Source organism: Phyllobates terribilis, unplaced genomic scaffold, assembly GCF_046119375.1.
Source record: "Phyllobates terribilis strain yellow unplaced genomic scaffold, ASM4611937v1 Scaffold_97__1_contigs__length_5976380, whole genome shotgun sequence".
NCBI lineage: Eukaryota > Metazoa > Chordata > Amphibia > Anura > Dendrobatidae > Phyllobates > Phyllobates terribilis.
This window is the reverse complement of record NW_027362857.1, coordinates 3,788,337-3,816,317: the sequence shown is the minus strand read 5'-3', so window position 1 is coordinate 3,816,317 and position 27,981 is coordinate 3,788,337. Positions and strand designations below refer to the sequence as shown.

At 44.2% G+C, this 27,981-nt stretch overlaps 1 protein-coding gene across 1 annotated transcript in view; it reads right to left on the bottom strand.

The window, feature by feature from the left end:
- Positions 1-221: 221 nt before the first annotated feature.
- The window catches only part of LOC141198547 (microtubule-associated serine/threonine-protein kinase 3-like), a 94,672-nt gene continuing 66,912 nt past the window's right edge, over positions 222-27,981 (bottom strand). Inside the window, exons 2-12 of the mRNA XM_073662981.1 lie at positions 4,259-4,344; positions 3,722-3,930; positions 3,122-3,260; positions 2,880-3,012; positions 2,564-2,729; positions 2,317-2,415; positions 1,942-2,064; positions 1,683-1,792; positions 1,395-1,594; positions 960-1,048; positions 222-343 (exon numbers count right to left, since the gene is read on the bottom strand). Coding sequence (XP_073519082.1) covers positions 222-343; positions 960-1,048; positions 1,395-1,594; positions 1,683-1,792; positions 1,942-2,064; positions 2,317-2,415; positions 2,564-2,729; positions 2,880-3,012; positions 3,122-3,260; positions 3,722-3,930; positions 4,259-4,344 — 1,476 coding nt within the window. The remainder of the gene's footprint in view (positions 344-959; positions 1,049-1,394; positions 1,595-1,682; positions 1,793-1,941; positions 2,065-2,316; positions 2,416-2,563; positions 2,730-2,879; positions 3,013-3,121; positions 3,261-3,721; positions 3,931-4,258; positions 4,345-27,981) is intronic.

The window sequence follows — 27,981 nt, the reverse complement described above, 5'->3', positions numbered from 1 at the left end:
GGATGTTATCATCCGGTGGAAGAGAGAACCTAGGAGAAAAGATGTAAAACTGATGTAAGTAATGGGACTCCATATTAGAGGACACTACTGTGGTGTCACTGTAGCATGACGTTAGAGGAATCATCCATACAGAGGAGCAGAATCATTGTCAGCCATCATACATGTGACAATCCCACCACTGACGGATAACATCTGCTCCACATGACTTCTTCTCACTGACGTCATACAACATGGAGATTATCGTCACACTTACCTCGCCTAGTTTCCCCCTCTTCAACTTTCTCTGTTTTTAGTTGTTTTCTCAGTGTTCGAAAATATTTTCTTCTCTTCTGAACTGGAGATTCTAATCAAAAAGCCAGAAAAAAATGTTGATTATAAACTCCTAAAAGATGAGCTTTGTATCTTTATAGAGTTATGCACCTGATTAATATGAACCTGTAGCTTTTCTGGGTTCCGGTGGTGTCTCCCCAAAGAACCATGTCCCCATATTAATATGACATTACTTTCAGCAAGCCACGGTGTTATATAATCAGTTGGATAAAACTTCATTGTAACTTTAAAGAAGACCCATCACCAGGTCAAAAGTGTCCAAGATTCGCTCTTATTTTATGTCGGCTTCTCCCCTGAGTATTCTGATATTTGTTTTCCTAAAATCCACAGTACGGTTGTAGAGATATGGGACTTTTTATTTAGTGTTAATTATTATGGTCTTTATCATGTGGGCGTGGTAACCTAAGGGCACGCCCCAGAGGATCCTGTGAGCACCGCCCCTTTGTAAAGAATAAAAATTACCACTAATTACAAAGGCCCATAACTCTGGAACCTTATGGGGGATTTTAACAAAACAAAAAATAGAATACTCAGGGGAGCAGAAAGAATAAAGGAAGTAATTTTAGAGCCTTAATATTTAAATTTTGGATCATAGGCTATAATTGGATGGCCTATAAACCTGTACATACCTGACAATGAGGGCGAGGATGACTCACTGTTTTTAGCAGTAAAACACTGATTGTCTCCAACAGTTTTGGAAGGGGAAGATTCTTTCTGCCTGTTGGTAGAAAAAAGACACGTAAATTACAAGGAATAAACAATAGAATAACGGAAGAACACCTGTCTGTAAGGTCAATTAGGACAACATAGAGGAGATAGCCTGCTCAAGACCACATTTTACCAGCAAGAATGGAGTCTAATTAGTAATATTGGCCTGTAGTGAGTTGGAAATGAATGGTTGGTCGCAACAATCAGCTGTTATTGAAGTTATCACAAGTAAGACCCACAGAGATTGTGTAGTCATGGGGTGGTGGATGCTAGATTTAGATTTGTGTTACTCGTATCTTGTATTTGGATCCGACATATATCAGGACTAAATCTCATAATAATAATAATCTACTCACATTTCTGAGCCTTTTTCATTGATCTCTGGGGAACACCCTGGAGGTGACATAGGCACTTCATTGCCTTCATCACTGTTCTCTTGGGAACACTGTGGAGGTGACATAGGCTCTTCATTGCCTCCATCACTGTTCTCTTGGGAACACTGTGGAGGTGACATAGGCTCTATATTGGTCATCATCCCAGTATTGGTGATATATAGCTAAAACAGATAAAGAAATATAAAATAGATATATTTAATTTTTTTTTGTAATTATAGGTTTCATACATTTTATTAGCCACATACTTACTTTAGAAGACCTTTGATAAGTTGATGCAAAGTTTTTGATTTCTGGCCAGTCATTGTCCTCACTTGTGTCCCCCTCATCTGAATTCATATGTTTGAAGCTGCTACTTCGAGCTAAAAAATACAAGTGTTATTAGAGATTATTAGTATAATACCCAGACAGTCACCATGTTATCACTAATAATGATGAGAACTGATTTTGACATAAAATGAAAGACAAGACACACGTCAGTTTTCTGCAGATGACGTCTCATTTTACTTACTGATAAAGTAGCGGGTGTCCTCATCTGACTTTAGGTCAGGAACGAACAGGGGCTTCTGACTTAAAAGGTTGTCAAAGTCTAAGTCACGCATAAATGGATGAATTTTGATCTCATTTGCGCCTCCTGGAAAAGGAAGACAAGAAAGAAAGTGATACAGTCATTGTCAGAGAAACTGCTCCATATCTGTAGAATTTATGTTAATCTGAACTGAAGATGTAACAGAGCCGACATAAAGGAAATATATTGAACATTATAGCATGAAGAATGGGTAATAGACAAGTAGGTAGAGTACAGAACCTCAGTGCTGATCCTCATGGAACCCATCATTTGTCTGGTCACGCTGTAATAATTCATTGATAATACTATTAATATTACCTGTTCCAAGTCTCAGTGCTGGAATTTTTCTGAGCAGTTGAGTGATGATGCCTCGAGCATTAGTTGGAGGAAAGTAATTACATCTCCAAGGTATATCATCTGTTATATAAAAAGCAAATATTATAAGAAATAAAACCTCTTCATTTATTTTCAGAAAAAAAAATTCCTTAACAAAGCTAGAAAAAACTACAGAACTATTCAAGTCAAATAACAGTGACATCACAAGCATTCAGATTATTTTACTTACCCTGGATGATACTGTGTAAAATATTCCTTCTGCAAGCCCCTGTAAATGGTGGATATCCAAATAGAAATTTATATAGGATGATCCCTATTGACCACCAGTCAACAGGCCTTCCATAGCCTATCTTTAGGATAACTTCTGGGGCCATGTAAGTAGGGGTGCCAGCAGTCTGGAAACCAACAGAAAAAGGAGATGATGATCAATAAATATAATTGCGACACATAACATCAGTGGAAATGTTTTTCTAGAGAAATTATAAATCAGAGAAGGAGAAAGAGATGAGATCTGTAAAGTACAAGACCCTGTAAGTAAAGCCTACCTCTTTATCAAGGAACTCTTTGGTGATGTCCTTAGTTGGAGTCTTGTAGACGTCTGAGTTTGGTCTCATGAGGCCGAGTTTTGAAACCCCAAAATCAGTGACCTTAATATGTCCTGTTGATGTTATCAGGAGGCTGTGAAAGAAAAGATGGTGTCAGCACCATCAGCACCAAGTAATAACCCACAGACTGTATAAGAAACTCTAACTTTCTTCCCCTCTAATATGCTAGAGGGGTCACTTACTTCTCAGGCTTCAGATCTCTGTGCACCACACCATAGCTGTGCAGGTATTCCACAGCAAGGACCGTTTCCGCAATGTACATACGGGCCAAGAGGACCGGTAAAGGACCCCTGTGCTTTAGAAGGGTACCACAGTCACCTCCTACAGGAGAAAGCAAATATGAGAACTGAGGGTTTGTTACAATGTAAATTACACATGATGAGTGGGAATGTGAAGAAGGCGGAGACATTGGGACAGGATGGTCTATATATACTGTATAATGTAGTGCGTATACTGTATACTGCAGATAGACCCTATACATAGAGACAGAGCCTCATCTACGAGCCTCTTATTTTTTTCTCTGTGAACGTTCTTATCTATAAAAACTCTTCAAAAAGACAAATCTTCCTTTTACCCATAGTGGAAATTGCTGCCGTGCTCAGCGAGGACATACTGGGGGACTTTCATAGAGATCAATGGTTTTTCAGGCATCTTGGTAACAGATGACTTATAATAATTGCAAAGAGGACATGTAACCGTCCATGTGGGCACATTGTGGTCATATATAGGTGCTAGGATTAAGCAGACGTGGGCTGGATATAGATACAATGGATGTGTCCTACCTGGTACATACTCCATGACCATACATAGATGAAGTTTAGTAGGAAAGGAGCAGAACGTGGAGACCACAAAGGGACAATCTGCGAATGCTGAGATGTCCCTCTCCAGAAAGGCCCATTCAAGCCTCTTTGGCTTTTTCAGGTTCTCCTTGTCCATTTTCTTCATAGCGCAGACTTGGTTTGTATCTTTATGGCGAACTAAGTGGACGGCCCTGGAGAGGAGAAAAAAACATGATTTACTATAAATTCTTAATAACAATCTATCTATAGATCTCATCAAATGATCTCCTGTATTAATGATTAATGTGGGGCCATCACTAGAAAACCATGTCTATAAATACATAAAATAACACTCCACAAATGATCACCAATGGGGGGTCCTCATCCACGTCACATCCTAACTGACCTGAATAGTGACAGATAGATGTGGACCGTGATGTGAACTCATAATTTGTCCATGGGAACATAACATGGGAAGGGCGCAGAGACATCGTCATAAGGAGCCCTGGGAAATATATATAATACCAAAGTAAAGCTCACCCAAAGGCTCCACTGCTGATCAGTTTGATCGGTTTATAGTCGCTCTTACAAGGATTTCTCCCCAGGTTCAATGATCCGATCGCGGCCTAAAAAGGAATAAGAAATGACATTAAGACATAGAAACTGCAGGGGAATAAAAGCTGAAGATGCAGGAACGTCTCTCTTCTATATTATGTCCATGATGATTACACTGCAGCAGATGTAGGGGACGTGATACAAGCCGGACCCTGCACAGACACTATTATATTATAGGAGATATCCCCCTTATACAAAGACACAGGCGGAAATACAAACTCCGCACCACTGAGTACAGACTGTCCTCACAGATGATGAAGCCACAGGGACAGGTGGCCATACAATACCCTGTGTCTGCCTGGAGTGGACATGGAGGCCTCCACCATCATAAATCTGACCTTCTGCTAAATGGCTGGTAATCTGGAGAAGATCAGACAACAAGGACATGAGATGTAGACCTGTGTCTGCCTGGAGAGGACAGGGAGGCCTCCACCATCATGAAACTGACCTTCTGCTATATGATTGGTAATCTGGAGAAGATGAGACAAGGACATGAGATGTAGACCTGTGTCTGCCTGGAGCGGACATGGAGGCCTCCACCATCATAAATCTGAGCTTCTGCTATATGGCTGGTGATCTGGAGAAGATCAGAGAACAATGACATGAGATGGAAACCTGTGTCTGCCTGGAGAGGACAGGGAGGCCTCCACCATCATGAACCTGAGCTTCTGCTATATGGCTGGTGATCTGGAGAAGATCAGACAACAAGGACATGAGATGTAGAAGATGATAGATCCTTACCAGGCGCTCCACTGAGTAGGCCGGATACTCCAGTACAAGCAGGACATTTTGGGCCAGTTGTTTAATAAAGGCCAATTCTCCACTTTGGGATTTTTCTTCAGCCTATAGAGATGAAAACAAAGAAGAAAGGAAAATCATGAGAGAAAAAGCAAAACGGAGGAGGCCATTTATATCACCATGTTACTTATGCTATCTACACTACAAGTACTACATGACAACTGACGAGGGATCCGGTCGCTTGTAAACCTTTAAATCCCCACGTCCTCCCTCCATACCCAATGTATGTATATAAGACACATGGCTGCTTGTGACCTGTGTAAAATGGCCACAGCAGACTCCAACTCAAAACGCGGGGTGACTGCAACAATGATAGCCCCACAATTATATACAGTAGATATCTAATAGGCTTTAAACCAGAAGAAAAACAACACCTAATTAAGAGTTAGACCCTAGCCGCACCACACCGACACCACACCGACACAAGGGTTAAGGCATTAATATCCCACATTAATACCACTATCCTCACAGGACCGAAGTCCACTAGTTATATTGAGATGTAACCAAAGTCACTATTCCCCCAACAGTAACCTCCGTCCAAAGGACATCACATTTATCAAGACTCTGACCCAAACCTATCCCCCACCGCTGTGACCGTCCCAAAACCTCTACTTATCAAGTGCCAGCCTTCAAACTTTCCTCCCATCTCTTTATAAGGGCTGGTTGGATGCTGGAACGTGAAACTCCTACCTTCTTCCTTTTATTGTCCCCCTGTAACCCAGCTCCTCAACTCCTTCCCGCAAATGTACGGGTTATTAACATCCTGGAAGGGTCCTCACATGTGGAGGGGGCTCAGGAGCTGAGCTCCCCAAACATGCGTATATGAAATAGCCAGCATCTGTCCCTAAAAACCGTGGACAACGCAGAATTCTTCTGTTAACCATTTAAATAAAGCTGTCAGTCTGTGACAGTATCATTTCAATTGTGCATGCACCGATGCCTGAGCACTCTTGCTTTCATCGGCCCTCTACAAGGCGATCACAGGGGTCTAATGCATTTCTAGGACAACCAGGGGTCTGCTGAAGACCTCCGTTGCTGAAACCACGGTCCTCCTTGTGAAGCTTAGCTATAGGCTGAGCTCCAGAGGAGATCCAGATTTTCACTATATAGCGCAATACTGTAGTATTGCAATATATAGTATGAGCGATTTGCAGGATTAAGTCCCCTAAGGGAACGAAAAAAAAAAATTAAAAATAAAGAAGAAAAGATTTAAAAAAAATGTTAAAAATATAAAAGTTCAAATCACTCCTCTTTTCACCATTTAAAATAAAGAAAGGAAAAAATGAATGATCATATTTGATATTGATGCGGTTGTTAAAGTCTGATCTTTTAAGATAGGGAATTAATTAATACGATCAATAAACACCGAAAAGAGGAAAAAAAATTGGATTTGTGGGGTTTTTTTGTCTTCTCATTTCACTTAAAAACATTAATAATAAACAATCAAAACACCCATAGAATCTATGACTCTATGACACTCTATGTACACAAAGTTCACTGCAAAACTCAAATCTTCACTCATCCCAATCGACAGAAAACTAAAATGTTATGGGTCCCTGAATATAGCGACACAAAGAACTATTGCATCTCACTTGGAGTTTTTTTCCCTTGTTTCAGTACAATGTATGGTAAATAGAATGGAGCCACTGAAAGCTACAACTTGTCCTGCAAAAGAATCAAGCCCTCACATGTCTATGTCAATGGAAAAATAACAAATTTATGGCTCTTGAAAGAAAGTGAGGAAAAAATGAAGGCATAACAACTGAAAACTCTGTGGTCCATAATTGGTTAACCAATCCAATTCCCCCCTACCTCCACAACCCTCCCAATAACCCTGTAGATATCACCCTCTCCCTTGTCATGTAGCCTGTATGCCCTATTACTGCTCCCCGGCTATTCTTATCTGGGTATTTGGTACAGGTTAAACTTATATTCCATTATTATTTTCCATTATTACTATATGATTTGTGCAGATTGTCTGCTATTTACCTGTTGTACTAATGTCCATATGTTCTTCTGTAAATGCTCAAGATATTCTGAGCTTATATGACCTCGTTTGTATTTGGTCAGGCAATCTCTCACAAGCTCCATTACCAGCCGGTAAATGAAGCTGAGGACGCCATCGGGTAGTGGTAGCACAAAGTCAGGGTCATAGGTGGTAAGAATCCCCTGGAGTAGTGCTAACACCTGAAGTCTGTCTGGAGGAATTCCAGACATTTCCAGTAAATCCAAGCGCAGTCTGTATATGACTAGCTATATGGCTTATCACACCGACAACAATGACACCGGAAAGTCAAAGTGACAACTAGAGTGTAATCACTTGTAGAAATAGTGATGGTTAATTGTGATGTCATAATGGAATTTTGTGTTCTACTCTTAAAGGGGCAGCTTACCTTATAAGGAAGTTGCCTAGCATCCCTTAAGGAGGCAACAATATAGGCTGAGCATCGGTACCATATGCAGACATGGATGATAGAACTATGGACGCTTTACTCTTCTGAGCAGTTAGAGTATTATTATGTTGTTACATAAATTATTTATATCTGTTCCACACAATAAAAATTACAGTGTTTTGTATCAATAAGAAAGTCATATTCCGGGGCTAAAAGACAATGTATATCTTTGTACCGTGTTAGGGGCTAAAAGAAGTATCTTTACTGAGGGAACAGGGCCGGACTAGGGGCTGCGCCCAGCTCTGGCATAGGACGCACACAGGCCCATGTTACTCTCCCACACCCACTTTCAAAGATGAGGGTCTCTATTACAAATATGACCCTGCCTACCATTGGAGAAAATCTAAATTTACTACTCCCCGTGATACCAATTTATTAGGATGATCATTTAGGTCTCTTTATCACATTAATAGTTCCCCTTGGGCATCCTTATAATAATAAGAGTGCCCCTCTGGGTTTCCTTATAATAATATTAGTGCCCCTCTGGGTCTCCTTATAATAATAATAGTGCCCCTCTGGGTCTCCCTATAATAATAATAGTGCCCCTCTGGGTCTCCTTATAATAATAATAATAGTGCCTCTCTGGGTCTCCTTATAATAATAATAGTGCCCCTCTGGGTCTCCCTATAATAATAATAGTGCCCCTCTGGGTCTCCTTATAATAATAATAGTGCCCCTCTGGGTCTCCCTATAATAATAATAGTGCCCCTCTGGGTCTCCCTATAATAATAATAGTGCCCCTCTGGGTCTCCTTATAATAATAATAGTGCCCCTCTGGGTCTCCTTATAATAATAATAGTGCCCCTCTGGGTCTCCTTATAATAATAATAGTGCCCCTCTGGGTCTCCTTATAATAATAATAGTGCCCCTCTGCGTCTCCTTATAAGATTAAAGGGAATCTGTCAGAAGGATCAGCCCTCCCTCCCAAGCCGTCTATATGGGCATACGTTATACACGTGGTCCCTTTACCAGCGAGGTTGGTCGACTGGGATAAGAAAATCATTCAACGAGAGACTAGATGGATTTTATTAACGAATGGCCTATTGTTATAGTGTGATCACTATTCAGTATGGCCCTATTACATAGACTATCACCATACAGTGTGTAGGCCAATTGTGGCTGCGCTCTTCTATACGGCATAGTCGGCCATTTGGACGGACTTCTTTTCTTTATCTATACTTTTAATCTTGGCTGCACTGAATATTGATTCAGGGTTAAATGATTCTCCTTTGTGTGTGCATCGATTATATCTGGTACATTTACACTATATTAATACATCCTCTATATTTATAAAATATCTATACACCTATATTCCCTGTTGTCTTGTTGCCTAGCCATTATGGGAACCAATCTGGACCTATGATGTGATAAATACTTGATGAGATCCATAAAACAGCGCCCCCTATTGGAGCCCACTGTGCGTTTCAAGCATGGACCTTCTGGTATCTGTATGGGGAGGAAACCTCTCGCTGGAGCGCCGCGTGCCTCCCAATGCGCACTGACGCCCCCTCCGGTCTCATCGCTGGAACACATTTTTATGTAAAGTGTCATTGAATGCAGCAGCCGGGTCTAAGCTCCTAATAAACACAACCCTCCGCCTGCCCCGCTGTGTTATTACAGGCTCTATTCCCCTTCAAGCCTAAGCGTCAGAATGCCTGCTCCTCCTCTTACCTCCCCCTTTCACCTGCTGTTATAGTACAGCCTGTCTGGGCTCTGTATTAAAGCCTCTTATTAACCCTCTCCCCCTATGTATCTACTGGTAGACCCCATATTAATATAAGCCCCTTGCATACCATGAGTTGCAATATTATTATTGTAAGAAACCCCATGTGCACTATTATTATCAGGCATAGATGGGGGCATTATTATTCAGTATCCGCACACAGGGGGCATTATTACTATCTAAGGCAAGGGTGGGCAATTAATTTTCCAAAGAGATCACATGAGAGACCATGACTGTTGCGGAGAACGAACCAATAGACAGATATGAATTCTGCTCAATATTCATATCAACATATTAATTACATTTATTATAATATATTAATATTATCACTAGAGATGAGCGGTGTTCGACTCAAACTGTTCGCCAATCTCAAATTCGAGCTGTTTTGGGCGGTGTTCGAGCCGTTCGGCGAACACGAACAATTTGAAAAAAATCCGGCTGTTCGAGGTTATGTTCCATAACTGTTCGTGCACCAAAATCATAACTGGATTTTTTCTCAGTAATGCTGAAAATTAATGTTAATACGCAGTTTGAGTGTACAGCGGGGCGGGGGGAGGGGCAGGGGATGGATCTCTGCAGAAATAATGAAGATCTCCATTTTTTTTTCTCTTTCCCCCATTTACAGTGGGGAGATGCAATCTGTCAGCCTATCAGCAGCGCACACACGGAGCGAACTGCTTTTTTCACACAAGCAAAGGCATGTGTCATTGGCAGTGTATGTCACATGTCCTTGCCCTATAAGACCCAGCCATTTTCCACGTAGCCACCATTTTCTCACTGCTGCAGCTGCGTGTTAGACGGCACCGCTGTTGCTGTGTGCGCTATACTTTGAGTGTTCATTTCAAGCCAATTTTCGCACAAATCTACAGATAGCTTGGGAGTAGGGGATAGTTGTGATTGCAGTCCTTTTGAGGACTAGGTTACATCATTTCCTACGACTTTTATCAGGCAGGTCTGTGCTCTTAAATAGATAGGTTGGGAGTAGGGTCTACTTGTAATTGCAGTCCTTTTCTGGACTAGGTTACAGCATTTCCTAGGACTTTTTGCTAGGCAGGTCTGTGCCAGTGCTGTGCAAGTTTTTTTCACAGCATTTGGCTAAATCTAGCTAAGCAAATCCTTTTTGGCCTCTTGCAGTGTGTGTTAGTCAGTGGAGTAGCCTATCTGTGTTGCAAGCTATACCACCTGTGTATAGAATACAAATTTTTTTACTGCACCTAGCCAAGTAAAACCTTTTGGGTATAGCATCATTCTATTAGTCCATCTATACTAACCTCCACCAGGTTGCAAATTAAAAATAATTTTTATCTGCATCTAGCTCTGAAAAAAAATGTGGTCTTGTAGCAGTGTGTGGGACTTGTTCTATTAGTCCATCTATACTAACCTCCACCAGGTTGCAAATTAAAAATAATTTTTATCTGCATCTAGCTCTGAAAAAAAATTTGGGCTTGTAGCAGTGTGTGGGACTTGTTCTATTAGTCCATCTATACTAACCTCCACCAGGTTGCAAATTAAAAATAATTTTTATCTGCATCTAGCTCTGAAAAAAAATTTCGGCTTGTAGCAGTGTGTGGGACTTGTTCTATTAGTCCATCTATACTAAGTTCCACCAGGTTGCAAATTAAAAATAATTTTTATTTGCATCTAGCTCTGAAAAAAAATTTGGGCTTATAGCAGTGTGTGGGACTTGTTCTATTAGTCCATCTATACTAAGCTCCACCACCTGTGTATGTAATAAAATTGTTTTACTGCATCTAACCCAGCCAATACTTTTGGGCTAATACAACAGTTTGGCCACTCAGCTCTGCTCGGTTCCCATCCATTGTTTTTTTGTGCAAACAACTCCAGAGTTGTCAATTAGTTAACCACCAAAATGAGTGGAAAAAGGCCTGCTGATGGTGGAAAGGGGAATAGGTGTGTTGGGAAGGGAAAAAAAGGTTGTGTCCGTGGGGTAGGTGTTAAAGCAACAGTAACATCTGCAGAAGAAAGACCATCTTCCAGCCAAACTAAGATGTCTACTTCTTTTAGTGGACAATGTGATAAGATCCCTTTCTTACGGCCACGCCAATCGCTACAAATTCCAGATGAGGCACAAAAACAGCAGGTGCTTCAACGGATATCAAGTGCTCCTTCAAGTGGGCTTCAAGTTATGACCACCATACTGATTACTAACAGTATAAACACTGATATTATCACTGCGCAGCAACCATGTAGTGGTATAATTGTATATATCAATTCCAGTGCTCTGCATACTATATACAGTACAGACCAAAAGTTTGGACACACCTTCTCATTAAAAGATTTTTCTGTATTTTCATGACTATGAAAATTGTACATTCACACTGAAGGCATCAAAACTATGAATTAACACATGTGAAATTATATACTTAACAAAAAGGTGTGAAACAACTGAAAATATGTCTTATATTTTACTTTCTTCAAAGTAGCCACCTTTTGCTTTGATGACTGCTTTGCACACTTGTCATTCTCTTGATGAGCTTCAAGAGGTAGTCACCGGAAATGGTTTTCACTTCACAGGTGTGCCCTGTCAGGTTTAATAAGTGGGATTTCTTGCCTTATAAATGGGGTTGGGACTATCAGTTGTGTTGTGCAGAAGTCTGCTGGATACACAGATGATAGTCTTACTGAATAGACTGTTAGAATTTGTATTATGGCAAGAAAAAAGTAGCTAAGTAAAGAAAAACGAGTGGCCATCATTACTTTAAGAAAGGAAGGTCTGTCAGTCCGAAAAATTGGGCAAACTTTGAAAGTGTCCCCAAGTACAGTTGTAAAAACCATCAAGCGTTACAAAGTAACTGGCTCACCAAAAGTACCACCCCAGGAAAGGAAGACCAAGAGTCACCTTTGCTTCTGAGGATAAGTTTATCCGAGTCACCAGCCTCAGAAATCGCAGGTTAACAGCAGCTCAGATTAGAGACCAGGTCAATGCCACACAGAGTTCTAGAAGCAAACACATCTCTACAACAACTGTGTTAATTCATAGCTTTGATGTCTTCAGTGTGAATGCACAATTTTCAAAGTCATGAAAACACCGAAAAATCTTTAAATGAGAAGGTGTGTCCAAACTTTTGGTCTGTACTGTATGTGCATAGTGTGCTGGTAATTGTACAAATATATGTATATTAAGTCATCTACCATCTCTCTGATCATAGTTGTTCACTTTCCCTTTTCTTTTTCATTCAGCCCACACCACCATAACCACTTCTTCCATCCATGACTTGTATCTGCTAGAGATGAGCGGTGTTCAACTAGAACTGTTCGCCAATCTCAAATTCGAGCTGTTTTGGGCGGTGTTCGAGTTGTTCGACGAACCCGAACGATTTGCAAAAAATTCGGCTGTTCGAGGTTATGTTCGATAACTGTTCGTGCACCAAAAGCGTGTCCTGCATGTCTGGCGCTATTTAGAGCACCAATCATGCAGGGATTGTCTGCCACTCACTGTAATGCCACAGCCATGGTGGTTGTGGCATTACACTGATTGCCCAAATCGATGGGAACAGTGCCAACAGTGAAACATGAAAAGCCGGCAATTCAGCAGCAGCATATACCGGTACCCGACAATTTAGAATCGAAAGAATAGAGCTTCACACATAGATTAGATAGATAGAAACATGTCAGCCACATATATATGAAGTACAGTGACAGTGTTGCTTATTGTACTTGTCATTTAGTGTAAAGGATTTATCAAAAAAAATAATAGTGTTTTCATGCACCGTCTCTTTAAAAAAGCCGGCCGGCAATTCAGCAGCGGTACCCGACAATTTGGAATAGAAAGAATAGAGAATCACACATAGATTAGATAGATAGAAACATGTCAGTCACATATATATGAAGTACAGTGACAGTGTTGCTTACTGTACTTGTCATTTAGTGTAAAGGATTTATTAAAAAAAATAATAGTGTTTTCATGCACTGTCTCTTTAAAAAAGCCGACTGGCAATTCAGCATCTGTACCCGACAATTTATAACAGAAGGAATAGAGAATCACACATAGATTAGATAGATAGAAACATGTCAGTCACATATATAAGAAGTACAGTGATAGTGTTGATTACTGTACTTGTCATTTAGTGTTAAAATAAAGGATTTATTTAAAAAAAAATTGGCGTGGGGTTCCCCCTAATTTTAGGCTCTAGCGGAGGTTAAGCAGACGGCTGGGGCAGATGTTTGAAGCCTGGGAAGGGGGTAATACCCACGGAGCTTCCCAGGCTACTAATATCAGCCCCCAGCGGAATACCTAGCCTTTACTAGCTATTAAAATGGGGGACCCCACAAAAAAATGACGTGGGGTCCCCCCTATTTTAATAGCTAGCAAAGGCTAGGCAGACAGCTGGGGGCTGATATTAATAGCCCAGGAAGGGTGCCATGAATATTGGCCCCCTCCCAGGCTAGAAACACCAGCCGTCAGCCGCCCCAGAAATGGCGCATCCATAGGATGCGCCAATTCTGGCACTTAGCCTCGCTCTTCCCACTGCCCTGTAGCGGTGGCAGTGGGGTAATAGGGCTGGGGTTGATGTCAGCTTATAATGCCAGCTGACATCAAGCCCAGGTTAGTAATGGAGAGGCGTCTATAAGACACCCCCATTACTAACCCCATAGTCAAAGTTAAAAGAAAACACAAACACCCAGAATAAAGTCCTTTAATTGAAATAAAGACACAATCCTTTATTGTTCTAAATTAAACCATACTTACCACCACGCCCATTCCAGCTGAAGCCAACGATCTCCTGCAATAAAAGTAAAATAATAAAGCAACCTCATCCTTACCTTTCCATGGTTCCCAGACAGCTTCAAGTCTGCTACATCGAGATGACAGGCTGGACCGCAGCAGAACGCTGCCATCCAGCCTGTCATCCCGCAGACACTGAGAAGCGCAGGCATGCTTGCGCTCCTCAGTGTCTCGCTGTGATGGCATAAAGATGAGCCGACAATGAACTCGGCTCACCTCATGCACGTCACTGACAGCGTGGGAGAATTCTCCTGCACTCAGCGCTTCAGCGTGAGAATTTTCCCACGCTGTCAGTGACGTGCATGAGGTGAGCCGAGTTCATTGGACATGAATGAGCTCACCTCATGCACGTCACTGACAGCGTGGGAAAATTCTCACGCTGAAGCGCTGAGTGCAGGAGAATTTTCCCACGCTGTCAGTGACGTGCATGAGGTGAGCTCATGTCCAATGAACTCATCTCACCTCATGTACGTCACTGACAGCGTGGGAGAATTCTCACGCTGAAGCGCTGAGTGCAGGAGAATTTTCCCACGCTGTCAGTGACGTGCATGAGGCTGATATTTAAATTTGGCGCACAAATCGGTGATTGGTCGCGGGCAGCGTCCGCGAACAATCAGCACAGTAGTGTTTAACTTTGGCGGCAAGATCAGTGATTGGTCGCGGTCAAGACGGCGACCAATCACCGATTTGTGCGGCACATTTAAATAGCGGCCGCGACCAATTGGATGTCAGCGCCGCTCCCCGGTCCTCCCTTTACACCCTAGCCGCATGGATTTCAGCGGCGCTGCCTGTGCGGCTACTTCCGCTGCGAGAACCCGGGACATGAGCGGCCGCTCGCAGCAGAAGTATCCCGACCCGCAGCGCCGCTCCCCGGTCCTCCCTTCACACCCTAGCCGCTGATGTCCCCACAGTATCCGCATGGTGTTACAAAGGTCCGGACATTTGTGTTAAAAATCGCTGATTGGTCGCGGGCGCTGGGAAAATTCTCACGCTGAAGCGCTGAGTGCAGGAGAATTTTCCCACGCTGTCAGTGACGTGCATGAGGTGAGCTCATTCATGTCCATTGAACTCAGCTGACCTCATGTACGTCACTGACAGCGTGGGAGAATTCTCACGCTGAAGCGCTGAGTGCAGGAGAATTCTTCCACGCTGTCAGTGACGTACATGAGGTGAGCTGAGTTCATTGGACATGACCTCGGCTCATCTGGATGCCGTCACAGCGAGACACTGAGGAGCGCAAGCATGCCTGCGCTTCTCAGTGTCTGCGGGATGACAGGCTGGATGGCAGCGTTCTGCTGCGGTCCAGCCTGTCATCTCGATGTAGCAGAGCTGAAGCTGTCTGGGAACCATGGAAAGGTAAGGATGAGGTTGCTTTATTATTTTACTTTAATTGCAGGAGATCATTGGCTTCAGCTGGAATGGGCGTGGTGGTAAGTATGGTTTAATTTAGAACAATAAAGAATTGTGTGTTTATTTCAATTAAAGGACTTTTTTCTGGGTGTTGTGTTTTTTTTAAATACTTTACTAGAAATTCATGGTGGTCATGTCTAATATTGGCGTGACCCCATGAATTTCGGGCTTAGGGCCTGCTGATAATGCCAAGCTGGCCCTAACCCCTTTATTACCCAGTGAGCCACCGCACCAGGGCCCTGGATGAGTTGGGTACAGCGCCAGAAGATGGCGCTTCTATGAACGCGCCATTTTCCGGGGTGGCTGCGGACTGCAATTTGCAGCTGGGGGGACCCAGAAAGCTTGGGCCTCCCTGCGCTGCGGATTCCAGCCCCCAGCTGCCTAGTTGTACCTGGCTGGACACAAAAATAGGGCGAAGCCCCACGTATTTTTTTTTTTTAATTATTTCATGAAATTCATGAAATAATTAAGAAAAAAAGGGCTTCCCTATATTGTTGTGTCCGGCCAGGTACAAATAGGCAGCTGGTGGTTGGGGGCAGCCCGTTCCTGCCTGCTGTACCTGGCTGGACACAAATATAGTGCGAAGCCCTACGTCAATTTTTTTTAAAATTATTTCATGAAACTAGATGGTGGCCCGATTCTAACGCATCGTGTATTCTAGAATATGTATGCGGCAGACCCGGCGCAATCAGCAGAGCGGTGTTTAAATTTGGCGCCAAAATCGCTGACTGGTTGCGGCCAGCAACCGCGACCAATCAGCAAAGTGGTGTTGAAATTTGGCGACTATATCACTGATTGGTCACGGCCGGCGGTCGCGACTAATCAGCAGAGCGGGGTTTAAATTTTGCGCCAATAATGCTGATAGGTTGTGGTCGCGACCAATCAGCAAAGCGGTGTTTAAATTTGGCGCCAATAATGGTGATTGGTCACGACCTCGACAATTCAGCAGAGCGGTGTTTAAATTTGGCGGCAACAATGTTGATTAGTCGCGGCCGGCGGTCACGACCAATCAGCAGAGCGGGGTTTAAATTTGGCGCCAATAATGCTGATTGGTCGCAACCGCCGGCCGCGACCAATCAGCAGAGCGGTGTTTAAATTTGGCGTCAAAATCGCTGATTGGTCGCGGAAGGCAACTGTGACCAATCAGCAGAGCGGTGTTTAAATTTGGCGCCGATACTGCTGATTGGTCGCGGCCGGCAACAGTGACCAATCAGCCGAGCAGGGTTTAAATTTGGCGCCAATACTACTGATTGGTCGCGGACGGCGACCGCGATCAATCAGCAGAACGGTGTTTAAATTTGGCGCCAAGAATACTGATTAGTCGCGGCCGGCATCCGCGACCAATTAGCAGAGCGGGGTTTAAATTTGGCGCCAATCTCGCTGATTGGTCGCGGCTGGAGTCCGCGACCAATCAGCAGAGCGTTGTTTAAATTTGGCGCCAATCTCACTGATTGGACGCGTCTGGCGTCCGCGACCAATCAGCAGAGCGTTGTTTAAATTTGGCGCCAAGCTCGCTGATTGGTCGCGGCCGCTATTTAAATGTGGCGCCAAGATCACTGATTGGTCGGGTGCGGAGAGCGCGACCAATCAGCTAATCGTATTGGTGAGGACCGGGGAGCGCCGCTGCCTGGTCGGATACTTCCGTTGCGAGAAGCCGGGAGATGAGCGACTGCTCGCAGCAGAAGTATCCCGACCCGCAGCGCCGCTCCCCGGTCCTCCCTTGACACCCTAGCTGCTGATGTCCCCACAGTATCCGCATGGTGTTACAAAGATCCGGACATTTGTGTTAAAAATCGCTGATTGGTCGCGAGCGCTGCCCGCGACCAATCACCGATTTGGGCGCCAAATTTAAATATCGGCCGCAAGCAATCACCAATCTTGGCTCCACATTTAAACACCGCTGTGCTGATTGGTCGCCGACGCTGGGCGCGACCAATCACCGATTTTGGCGCCACATTTAAATAGCGTCCGCGACCAATCAGTACAGCGGTGTTTAAATGTGGAGCCAAGATGGGTGATTGGTCGCGGAGGATATTTAAATTTGGCGCCCAAATCGGTGATTGGTCGCGGCTGATATTTAAATTTGGCGCCCAAATCGGTGATTGGTCGCGGGCAGCGCCAGCGACCAATCAGCGATTTTTAACACAAATGTCCGGACCTTTGTAACACCATGCGGATACTGTGGGGACATCAGCGGCTAGGGTGTGAAGGGAGGACCGGGGAGCGGCGCTGCGGGTCGGGATACTTCTGCTGCGAGCGCCCGCTCATATCCCGGGTTCTCGCAGCGGAAGTATCCGCACAGGCAGCGCCGCTGACATCCATGCGGCTAGGGCGTGAAGGGAGGACCGGGGAGCGGCGCTGACATCCAATTGGTCGCGGCCGTCTTGACCGCGACCAATCACTGATCTTGCCGCCAAAGTTAAACACTACTGTGCTGATTGGTCGCGGACGCTGCCCGCGACCAATCACAGATTTGTGCGTCAAATTTAAATATCGGCCGCGACCAATCACCGATCTTGGATCCACATTTAAACAACGCTGTGCTGATTGGTCGCAGCCGATATTTAAATGTGGCGCCCAAATCGGTGATTGGTCGCGGTCTTGGCGCGCGACCAATCACTGATCTTGCCGCCAAAGTTAAACACTACCGTGCTGATTGGTCGCGGACGCTGCCCACGACCAATCACCGATTTGTGCGCCAAATTTAAATATCAGCCTCATGCACGTCACTGACAGCCTGGGAAAATTCTCCTGCACTCAGCGCTTCAGCGTGAGAATTCTCCCACGCTGTCAGTGACGTACATGAGGTGAGCTGAGTTCATTGGACATGACCTCGGCTCATCTGGATGCCGTCACAGAGAGACACTGAGGAGCGGAAGCATGCCTGCTCTTCTCAGTGTCCGCGGGATGACAGGCTGGATGGCAGCGTTCTGCTGCGGTCCAGCCTGTCATCTCGATGTAGCAGAGCTGAAGCTGTCATGGGAACCATGGAAAGGTAAGGATGAGGTTGCTTTATTATTTTTCTTTTATTGCAGGAGATCGTTGGCTTCAGCTGGAATGGGCGTGGTGGTAAGTATGGTTTAATTTAGAACAATAAAGGATTGTGTGTTTATTTCAATTAAAGGACTTTATTCTGGGTGTTTGTGTTTTTTTTTTTTAACTTTGACTATGGGGTTAGTAATGGGGGTGTCTTATAGACGCCTCTCCATTACTAACCTGGGCTTGATGTCAGCTGGCATTATAAGCTGACATGAACCCCAGCCCTATTACCCCCTGCCACCGCACCAGGGCAGCGTGGAAGAGCGAGGCTAAGTGCCAGAGTTGGCGCATCCTATGGATGCGCCATTTCTGGGGCGGCTGACGGCTGGTGTTTCTAGCCTGGGAGGGGGCCAATATTCATGGTACCCTTTCTGGGCTATTAATATCAGCCCCCAGCTGTCTGCCTAGCCTTTGCTAGCTATTAAAATAGGGGGGACCCCACGTCATTTTTTTGGGGGGGTCCCCCATTTTAATAGCTAGTAAAGGCTAGGTATTCAGCTGGGGGCTGATATTAGTAGCCAGGGAAGCTCCGTGGGTATTACCCCCTTCCCAGGCTTCAAACATCTGCCCCAGCCGTCTGCTTAACCTCCGCTAGAGCCTAAAATTACGGGGAACCCCACGCCAATTTTTTTTTTAATAAATCCTTTATTTTAACACTAAATGACAAGTACAGTAATCAACACTGTCACTGTACTTCATATATATATGACTGACATGTTTCTATCTATCTAATCTATGTGTGATGCTCTATTCTTTCTGTTCTAAATTGTCGGGTACCGCTGTTGAATTGCCGGCCGGCTTTTTTAAAGAGACGGTGCACGAAAACACTATTATTTTTTTAAATAAATCCTTTACACTAAATGACAAGTACAGTAACCAACACTATCACTGTACTTATTATATATGTGATTGGCATGTTTATATCTATCTATGTGTGATGCTCTATTCTTTCTGTTATAAATTGTCGGGTACAGCTGCTGAATTGCCGGCCGGCTTTTTTAAAGAGACGGTGCATGAAAACACTATTATTTTTTTAAATAAATCCTTTACACTAAATGACAAGTACAGTAAGCAACACTGTCACTGTACTTCATATATGTGTGACTGACATGTTTCTATCTATCTAATCTATGTGTGAGGCTCTATTCCTTCTTGTCTAAATTGTCGGGTACCGGTGTATGCCGCTGCTGAATTGCCGGCCGGCTTTTTTAAAGAGAGCGTCTTCTGAGCAGTTTGTCAGCTTTTGGACACCTTTGAAGGTGTTTTCTATGTGTTTCTATGTGTTTTTGTTTGCCTGCCATTGGTTTTAACGGTGTTCGACAGTGTTCTAAGGTGTTCGACGAACAGTTCGACGAACAGTTCCTCGAACATCCCGGTGTTCGACGAACCGAACCCGAACACTACGGGGGTGGCTCAACACTAGTCTCTGCAAAATGTAATTCACGTCACCTCATCGCGTCTGCTGCATGGAGAGTCAGGGTGTTGGAGACCGGAGCAGCACACCCGGGGAACAGGAGCGAGATGAGTATGTTTTTTCTGCATGTATATATGAGTCTATGTGGGGGCTCACACTGTATATACAAAGGCTACGTGGTGGCTCAAACTGTATTTAGGAGGCTATGTGGAGCTCACACTGTATACAGGAGGCTATGTGCGGCCTCATACTGTATATAGGAGGCTATGAGGGTGCTCACAGTATATATAGGAGGCTATGATGGGGCTCACAATGTATATAGGAGACTATGTGGGGGGCTTATGCTGTATATGGGAAAATATGTGGGGGCTTATACTGCATATAGGAGGCTATATGGGGGCTTATACTGTATTTAGGAGGCTATGTGGGGGCTCATACTGTATAAAGGGACTATGTGGGGCTCATACTGTTTATATAGGGCTGCGTGGGGGTTCATACTGTATATAGGAGGTTACCTAGGGCTCATACTGTATATAGGGAGGCTATGTGTGGGCACATACTGTATACAGTATATGGGGTTATGTGGGGTTCATACTGTATATAGAGTGGCTAAGTGAGGGCTCATACTGTTATAGGAGGATATGTGAGGCTCAACCTCTATATAGAGAGGCTATGTGGGGGCTCACACTGTTTATAGGGGGCCATATGGGGGCTCATACTGGATATAGGAAGCTATGTGAGGGTCATACTGTTTATAGGGTCCATGTGGGGGCTCATACTGTTTATAGGAGGAATTGTTCAGGCTCATACTGTTTATAGGAGAATATGTGAGAGCTCACACTCTATATAGAGAGGCTATATGGGGGCTCATACTGTTTATAGGGGGCTATGTGGGGGCTCATCATGTAAATAGGAGGCTATATGAGGGCTCATATTGTAGCATCGGCGTCTCTGCCCCATTCTAGGCAGAGACGCCGTCCCTCTCACCTCCCCGCTCCTGGCGCGGCGTCCTCCAGCGCTTCTCTCCCCGCTGCTTCCGGCACGCGCTCCTTCCCCGGCAATGTGCTTAGGGTGCGCGCGCGCGCGCGCGCTCCCCCTCTCTTAAAGGGACCGCGCGCGCCGTCCTAAGGAGTCCCCGGCCAATTGCCGGAGGACCTCCCATATAAAAGGCACCTCCTCCAAAATGGAGGTGCCCGAGCAATGTTGTAGCACTGTTCACTACTCTGCTTCAGCCCTCAGGTCCCGTTGCCAGTTACCTGCCAGATACCTGCCAGATTCCTGCCAGTCTGCTGTCTAATTCCTGCCTGATATCCTGCTACCTGCCTGCTAGCCTGAGGTCCGACGGTCTGCCTTCCAACTCCTGTCAGTCTGTCTAAGGACCAGCTTGCCCGCTCACCTGGGAGCGCACATCTTCTACCTGCCTGCTTACCTGAGGTCCGACGGTCTGCCTTCCAACTCCTGTCAGTCTGTCTAAGGAGCAGCTTGTCCGCTCACCTGGGAGCGCTCATCTGCTGCCTGTCTGCTAGCCTACCAGGAGGCTCTGTCGTCACGTGCTGTAACCACCCGCCTGTCCAGAGACTCCTGCCCGCTCACCTGGGAGCGCTCATCTGCTACCTGTCTGTTGGTCTTCCTGGAGGCTCCGCCGTCACATGCTGTGACCACCCGTTTATCCAGAGACTCTCGCCTGCTCACCTGGGAGCTCACGTCTATCATCTGCCGCCACAGGTCGTACCAATCCTTTACCCAGAGACTGCCCCGGTCACTTGCCGTGACCTCCTGCCCGTTCATCCAGAGACTGCCCCGGTCACTTGCCGTGACCTCCTGCCCGTTCATCCAGAGACTGCCCCGGTCACTTGCTGTGACTGCCTGCCCGTCTACCCTGGTCGCCACCCGCTCCCTTACAAGGACCGCCACCTTCTATAGTAGCTCAGAGGTTCCGCCTCCCAGACCCTTTACACATATTGTATGTAGAAAGTCTATGTGGAGGCTCATACTGTATATAGGGGACTATATGGGGACTCACACTGTATATAGAGGGGCTATGTTGGTCTTATATTATATGTAGGGGGCTGTGTGGGGCTCATACTGTATATAGGGGCAGTTTTCAGGCTTATACAGTAAATAGGGGAATGTCAGCATACTTAAATATTAAGTGATAATTAGAGTTGAGCCACCCCCGTAAGGTTCGAGTTCGGTTCGTCGAACGCCCGTATGTTCGCCGAACTGTTCGTCGAACTGTTCATGGAACACCGTCGAACACCGTTAAAACCAATGGCAGGCAAACAAAAACACATAGAAACACATAGAAAACACTTCAAAGGTGTCCAAAAGCTGACAAACTGCTCAGAAGACACAACTAACACATGGAAAAGTGACAAGTACATATAGTCATGCAAAAAGAAAAGAGGTTGAGGAGTAAAAGGAGGGGGAGACACAGATATAGGCATGTAATGCCCTTCTAAAACCAAAAAAGTGCGAAGCTGACACGGCCAGTCCGTTCTTGCCCATGCGACCTCCGTGTCGCCGGGTTTGTGCCAGAGCTGCGGTGGACCCTGATGGCCAGCCCCCTTCTCCCAATACTGGTGCCTGTCCGCTGGTGGGTCGAGCGAGCCCCCCTGCGGTGGAGGCAGGTCTAAGCTTTTTAATTTATATTGTCTCTCTAATTTGAATGAGTACACTTTAAATCCTTTTACAAGGATCTATTGGAGGGCAAGTCTGATGCCAGCAGCCGCGGGAATTACAGCTCCAGTAGCGTCCACTAAAGCTGCTGCAGTTAAAAAGCTTTTATAAGGATCGAGCTTGGCGGTCCACTTCAAGGCGTCCTATCGCCAGTCCCAGCCCCTGTGACTTGGGGTGCCTCCCGATGCTCTTCACTGAGTGTCCCGGGGGCCCGAAGCATTTCCTTTGAAAAAATTAAGTGTCCAAACTACAGGTGGTGTAGCTTGCTTAACAGCTGGGATAATCCGCTGACTAGCAGACACTGCTACTAGGCACAAAGTATTTCCTGGGCTAGATGCAGTTAAAATTTTGTAATTAGATACTCTCGTTAGATGCTGAGAAAGCATTCCATAGAGTCTCCTGGCATGCCTGGCCCTCACAGGGTATCAAATACTTAGGAATTCCTATTCATAGAGACCTCTCCCATCTATGTTATCTTAATTTTGGGCCCTTTATTGAACAACTCCATACAGACCACGGTTGGCAAGTTAAAACTGTAAGATTCACTACGTGAACCACTGGAGCTTTGTGGAAAAGCACATGTACACTGTGTTCCAAATTATTATGCAAAAAGTGTTTAGGAGTGATAAGGTAAGAATTTTTTTGTTTGTCAGTTAAACTCATTGATGGTGATGTGTGTCAGGACTCTTTATATCACTGTAAGCAATTGCAGACACCTGTGCTAATTAGTTTGGCAGGTGTGTCCAATGAAAGGCAAGACTACTTAAGAAGGCTGTCCCACATTATTAAGCAGCCTACATTTTCTGCCAAAATGGGAAAGAAAAAGGATGTGTCGGCTGCTGAGAAGCAACAAATTGTGGAGTGTTTAGGTCAAGGCATGACTACATTCAACATTGCCAAGACACTTCATCGTGATCATTGCACAATCAAGAAGTATGTAGCTGATTCACAGTACACACGTGTGCGTGCTGATAAGGGAAAATTGAGGACTCTTTCCTACAGGCAATTACGTCAGGTTAAAAGAGCAGCGGCAAAAAAGCCTTGTCATAGCAGCAGACAAGTTTTTGAAGCTGCTGGTGCCTCCAACGTCCCCCGAACAACAAGATGCAGGGCCCTTCAGAGGTTTGCAGCTGTGCATAAGCCATCCTGTTGACCTCCTCTATCCACTGTACACAAGCAGAAACAGCTCCAGTGGGCCAAACAATACATGAAGATTGACTTCAAAACTGTTTTATTCACCGATGAGTGCTGTGCAATGCTCGATAGTCCAGATGGATGGAGTGGAGGATGGCTGGTTGATGGACACCCCATGCAAACATGGCTACGGCGCCAACAAGGAGGAGGTGGAGTAATGTTTTGGGCTGGAATCATGGGGAGAGAGATTGTCGGCCCCTTTAGGATCCCTGAAGGGGTAAAGATGAACTCCATGATGTATGTGGAGTTTCTCAAATAGCACTTCCTGCCATGGTTCAAGAAGAAAAACCATGTATTCCACAGCAAGATCATTTTCATGCATGATAATGCACCGTCTCATAATGCACATAACACATCTGCATCTCTGGCTGATATGGGCATAAAAGGGGACAAACTTAAGGTGTGACCTCCATGCTCCCCTGACCTCAAACCCATTGAGAACCTCTGGAGCATCTTCAAAAGGAGTGTCTATGATGGCGGGAGGCAGTTCACATCTAAGCAACAGCTCTGGGAGGGTATTCTGTTCTCATGCAAAACAATTGAAGCAGAAACCATCCAAAACCTGACAAATTCAATGGACGAGAGAGTTCAGAAGCTCCTTTCGAACAAGGGGTCCTATGTGCAAATGTAACATCACCTAGAATAAAGCTTTGAGTTGAAAACTGTTTGATTTAAGTTTCTAATAACCTGCTAATGCTTATAATTTCAAAAATGACCATTTTTTTGTTCTTTATTAAAATGAAAAGGTTGATCGAAGAGTGTGGGGGATCTAAGAGTGTGGCAACCCAGTAGTCAGGATTATTTCGAATTCTGACAATCTGAGGGTCATGTTGCAGGTAGTGCAGCAAGAAGGCACCCATGTGTCTTGCGCATCTAGGAGCCCCAAAATTATTTTCCGGGCTAGATGCAGCTAAAAATTATTATTAATTTGAAAGCTGGTGGAGCTTAGTATAGATGGCCTAATAGAATCAGTACTGCAAACTGCTATAAGGCAAAAATAATTTTACAGTGAAGATAGAGATAAACATGATTAGTAATAATTTGAAATCTGGTGGAGCTTAGTATAGATGGCCTAATAGAATCAGTACTCCACACTGCTACTATGCCCAAAATTATTTTCCAGGCAAGATACAGATAAAAATGATAATTAATTTGAAAGCTTAAAACGGTTGGTGAGGTGATTTTACCAAATCCTCAAGCTTTTACTCTCCCCAGGATGACACAGGGCTAGAAAAGTCCTTGCTGATGCATGATGTGTTCATCTTTATGAACCTGAGTCTGTCTACATTGTCAGCGGACAGCAGTGTGCGCTTATCTGTCAGCACAACACCAGCAGCGCTGAACACATGTTCAGAGAGAACAAAAATTATTATTTATTTGAAATCTGGTGGAGCTTAGTATAGATGGCCTAATAGAATCAGTACTGCAAACTGCTACAAGGCCAAAATTATTTTACAGGCAAGATGCAGATAAACATGATTATTAATAACACTGGTGTACAAAAAAAAAAAATTCTGGCATGGACTTTAAGAACAGTTTTAGACTAATTTGAGGGTGCTGAATTCAAATCTGATCTTATAATTTCTCTATCACATCACGTTTTTGCGCTATAGGTATATAGCCCATTTTCAATAATTCCAAGAAAAATATAAGTAGTGTATGAAAAGTGCCGTTTTATACGGTTCACTAAGGTAAATTTAGTTTTCATTTAGTCTCCCAATAAATGTGAGAATATCTTTGTTTTCTTTGAACATGCATAATTCCCATTTGTTATGATAATAAAGTAAAAAAACAGTTTTCAAACACCCTTGTTTTCTGTGCTACTGGGACAGTAGAGCTACAGCAGAGCATTGGGTGAAAACTGAATGGCCTCACCGACAGAGTTTGGCACCTGGCGATAAGAATGTCATCCATGATTCACTAGTGGATAGGAAGAACATTGTCTTTCCTCCCTTGCACATAAAACTTGGATTGATGAAGCAGTTCGTCAAAGCTCTCAATCACAGTGGAGAATGCTTTAACTATATATGTTCAACTTTTCCAGGTCTTAGTGAAGAGAAGAAAAAGGCTGGAATATTGTATAATAAGAACACTTATGAGAGACCCAAACTTTATCACATCAATGAATGAGACAGAAGAAAGAGCTCGGAATGCATTTTGTAATGTGGTGCAGAATTTTCTAGGGAATAAGAAAGCAGACAACTATGAAGAGATTGTGGAAGAGCTACTAATGAGTCTGCAAAATCTTGGATGTAGAATGAGTACCAAGATTCACTATTTAAACAGCCATTTGGACTTTTTTCCAGAGAACCTTGGGGATGTGAGCGAGGAACAAGGGGAGCGTTTTCATCAGGACATTAAAACAATGGAAGAACGGTATCAAGGCCGGTGGGACTCACATATGATGGCTGACTATTGCTGGAGCTTGATGAGAGACAACCCAGAAGCTGTACATCACAGATCAGCCAAGAAAAGAAAGTTCAAATAACTGCCATTTGCCATTCATCTGTGTGCCATATATATGTGTTTTTATATTTTGTAATTTAATTTTGTAAGTATATTTGATTTGCTGTACACAGACTTTGTAATTTGTTATTCCTTGATTAAAAATATACAAAATGTAGTAACGAAAATCATGAGGTTTTTATCAAGAAACATTCGATAGGATTAATTTCCATCAAAAATATCTCGAAATCCTGATGTGATAGCCAAAAACGGAGTTCGTATTAGTAATCAGCAGCCAAAATTGACTTAAAATATGTTTTAAAACCTTTTGACAGAAAAACTGCATTGACCAGTGTAATTTTAAATCTGGTGGAGCTTAGTATAGATGGCCTAATAGAATCAGTACTGCACAGTGCTACAAGGCCAAAATTATTATACAGGCAAGATACAGATAAACATGATTAGTAATTTGAAATCTGGTGGAGTTTAGTATAGATGGCCTAATAGAATCAGTACTGCACAGTGCTACAAGGCCAAAATTATTATACAGGCAAGATACAGATAAACATGATTAGTAATTTGAAATCTTAAAACAGTTGGTGAGGTGATATTAACAAATCATCAAGCTTTTACTCTCCCCAGGATGACACAGGGGTAGAAAAGTCCTTTCGGATCCATGATTTGTACATCTTTATGAACGTGAATCTGTCTACATTATCAGTGGAGAGCCGCGTGCGCTTATCTGTCAGCACACCACCAGCAGCGCTGAACACACGTTCAGACAGAACGCTGGCTGCGGGGCATGACAAGATCTCCAAGGCATAAGTGGCGAGCTCCGGCCATTTATCCAGATTGGAAGCCCAAAAAGAGCAAGGGTCCAGTGACACAGTCATGGCTTCAATGTTTACTTGGAGATACTCCTGTACCATCGTCTCTAGGAGTTGACTATGTGTCAGACTTCTTGTCTCCTGTGGCCTTGCAAAGGATGGGCTAAAAAAGTGGTGAAATGATTCCGCAAAATTGATGTTACCAGCAGATACTGTGTTTCTGTTACATTTTGAGTGCTGAACACTCGACGGTCCCACAGTTGGCAAGTTGGAACTGTGAGATTCACTACGTGCACCACTGGTGTTTTGTGGAAAAGCACATGTAAGATTCTGCAACAGTCTCTGCTGATACTCCTGCATGCGTGCATCCCTTTCTATGGCAGGAATAATTTCTGCAAATTTACTTTTGTACCGGGGATCTAACAGTGTGGCAACCCAGTAGTCAGGATTATTTCTAATTCTCACAATTCGAGGGTCATGTTGCAGGTAGTGCAGCAAGAAGGCACTCATGTGTCTTGCGCATCCAGGAGCACCAAGTCCCTGTTGTGTTGGTGGCGAGGTAACAATCATGCTTCCTTCCTCTGCCCTCTCTCCCCAACCTCGCACAACAGAAATGTGATCAAGGTCTCCCTCATCTGATGAGTCTTCCATCAGTTCGTCCTCCACTTCTTCCTGGGCTCCTGCACATTTCTCACTAGTTTGGCTGCTACCATGCGCCCTGCTAAAACCATCTCCCCCACCCTCACATGCCTGCCGCCTTGGTGCTGCCGACCGTCTGGACTTTGCAGATGTTAGCCCTTCCGCATACAACTCCTCCTCCTCTACTTCCTCCACCTCCTCTTGAGCCACCACCTGACTCCGAATTCTGTTTAACATGTGCTCCAGCATGTAAATCACCGGAATAGTCATGCTGATAATG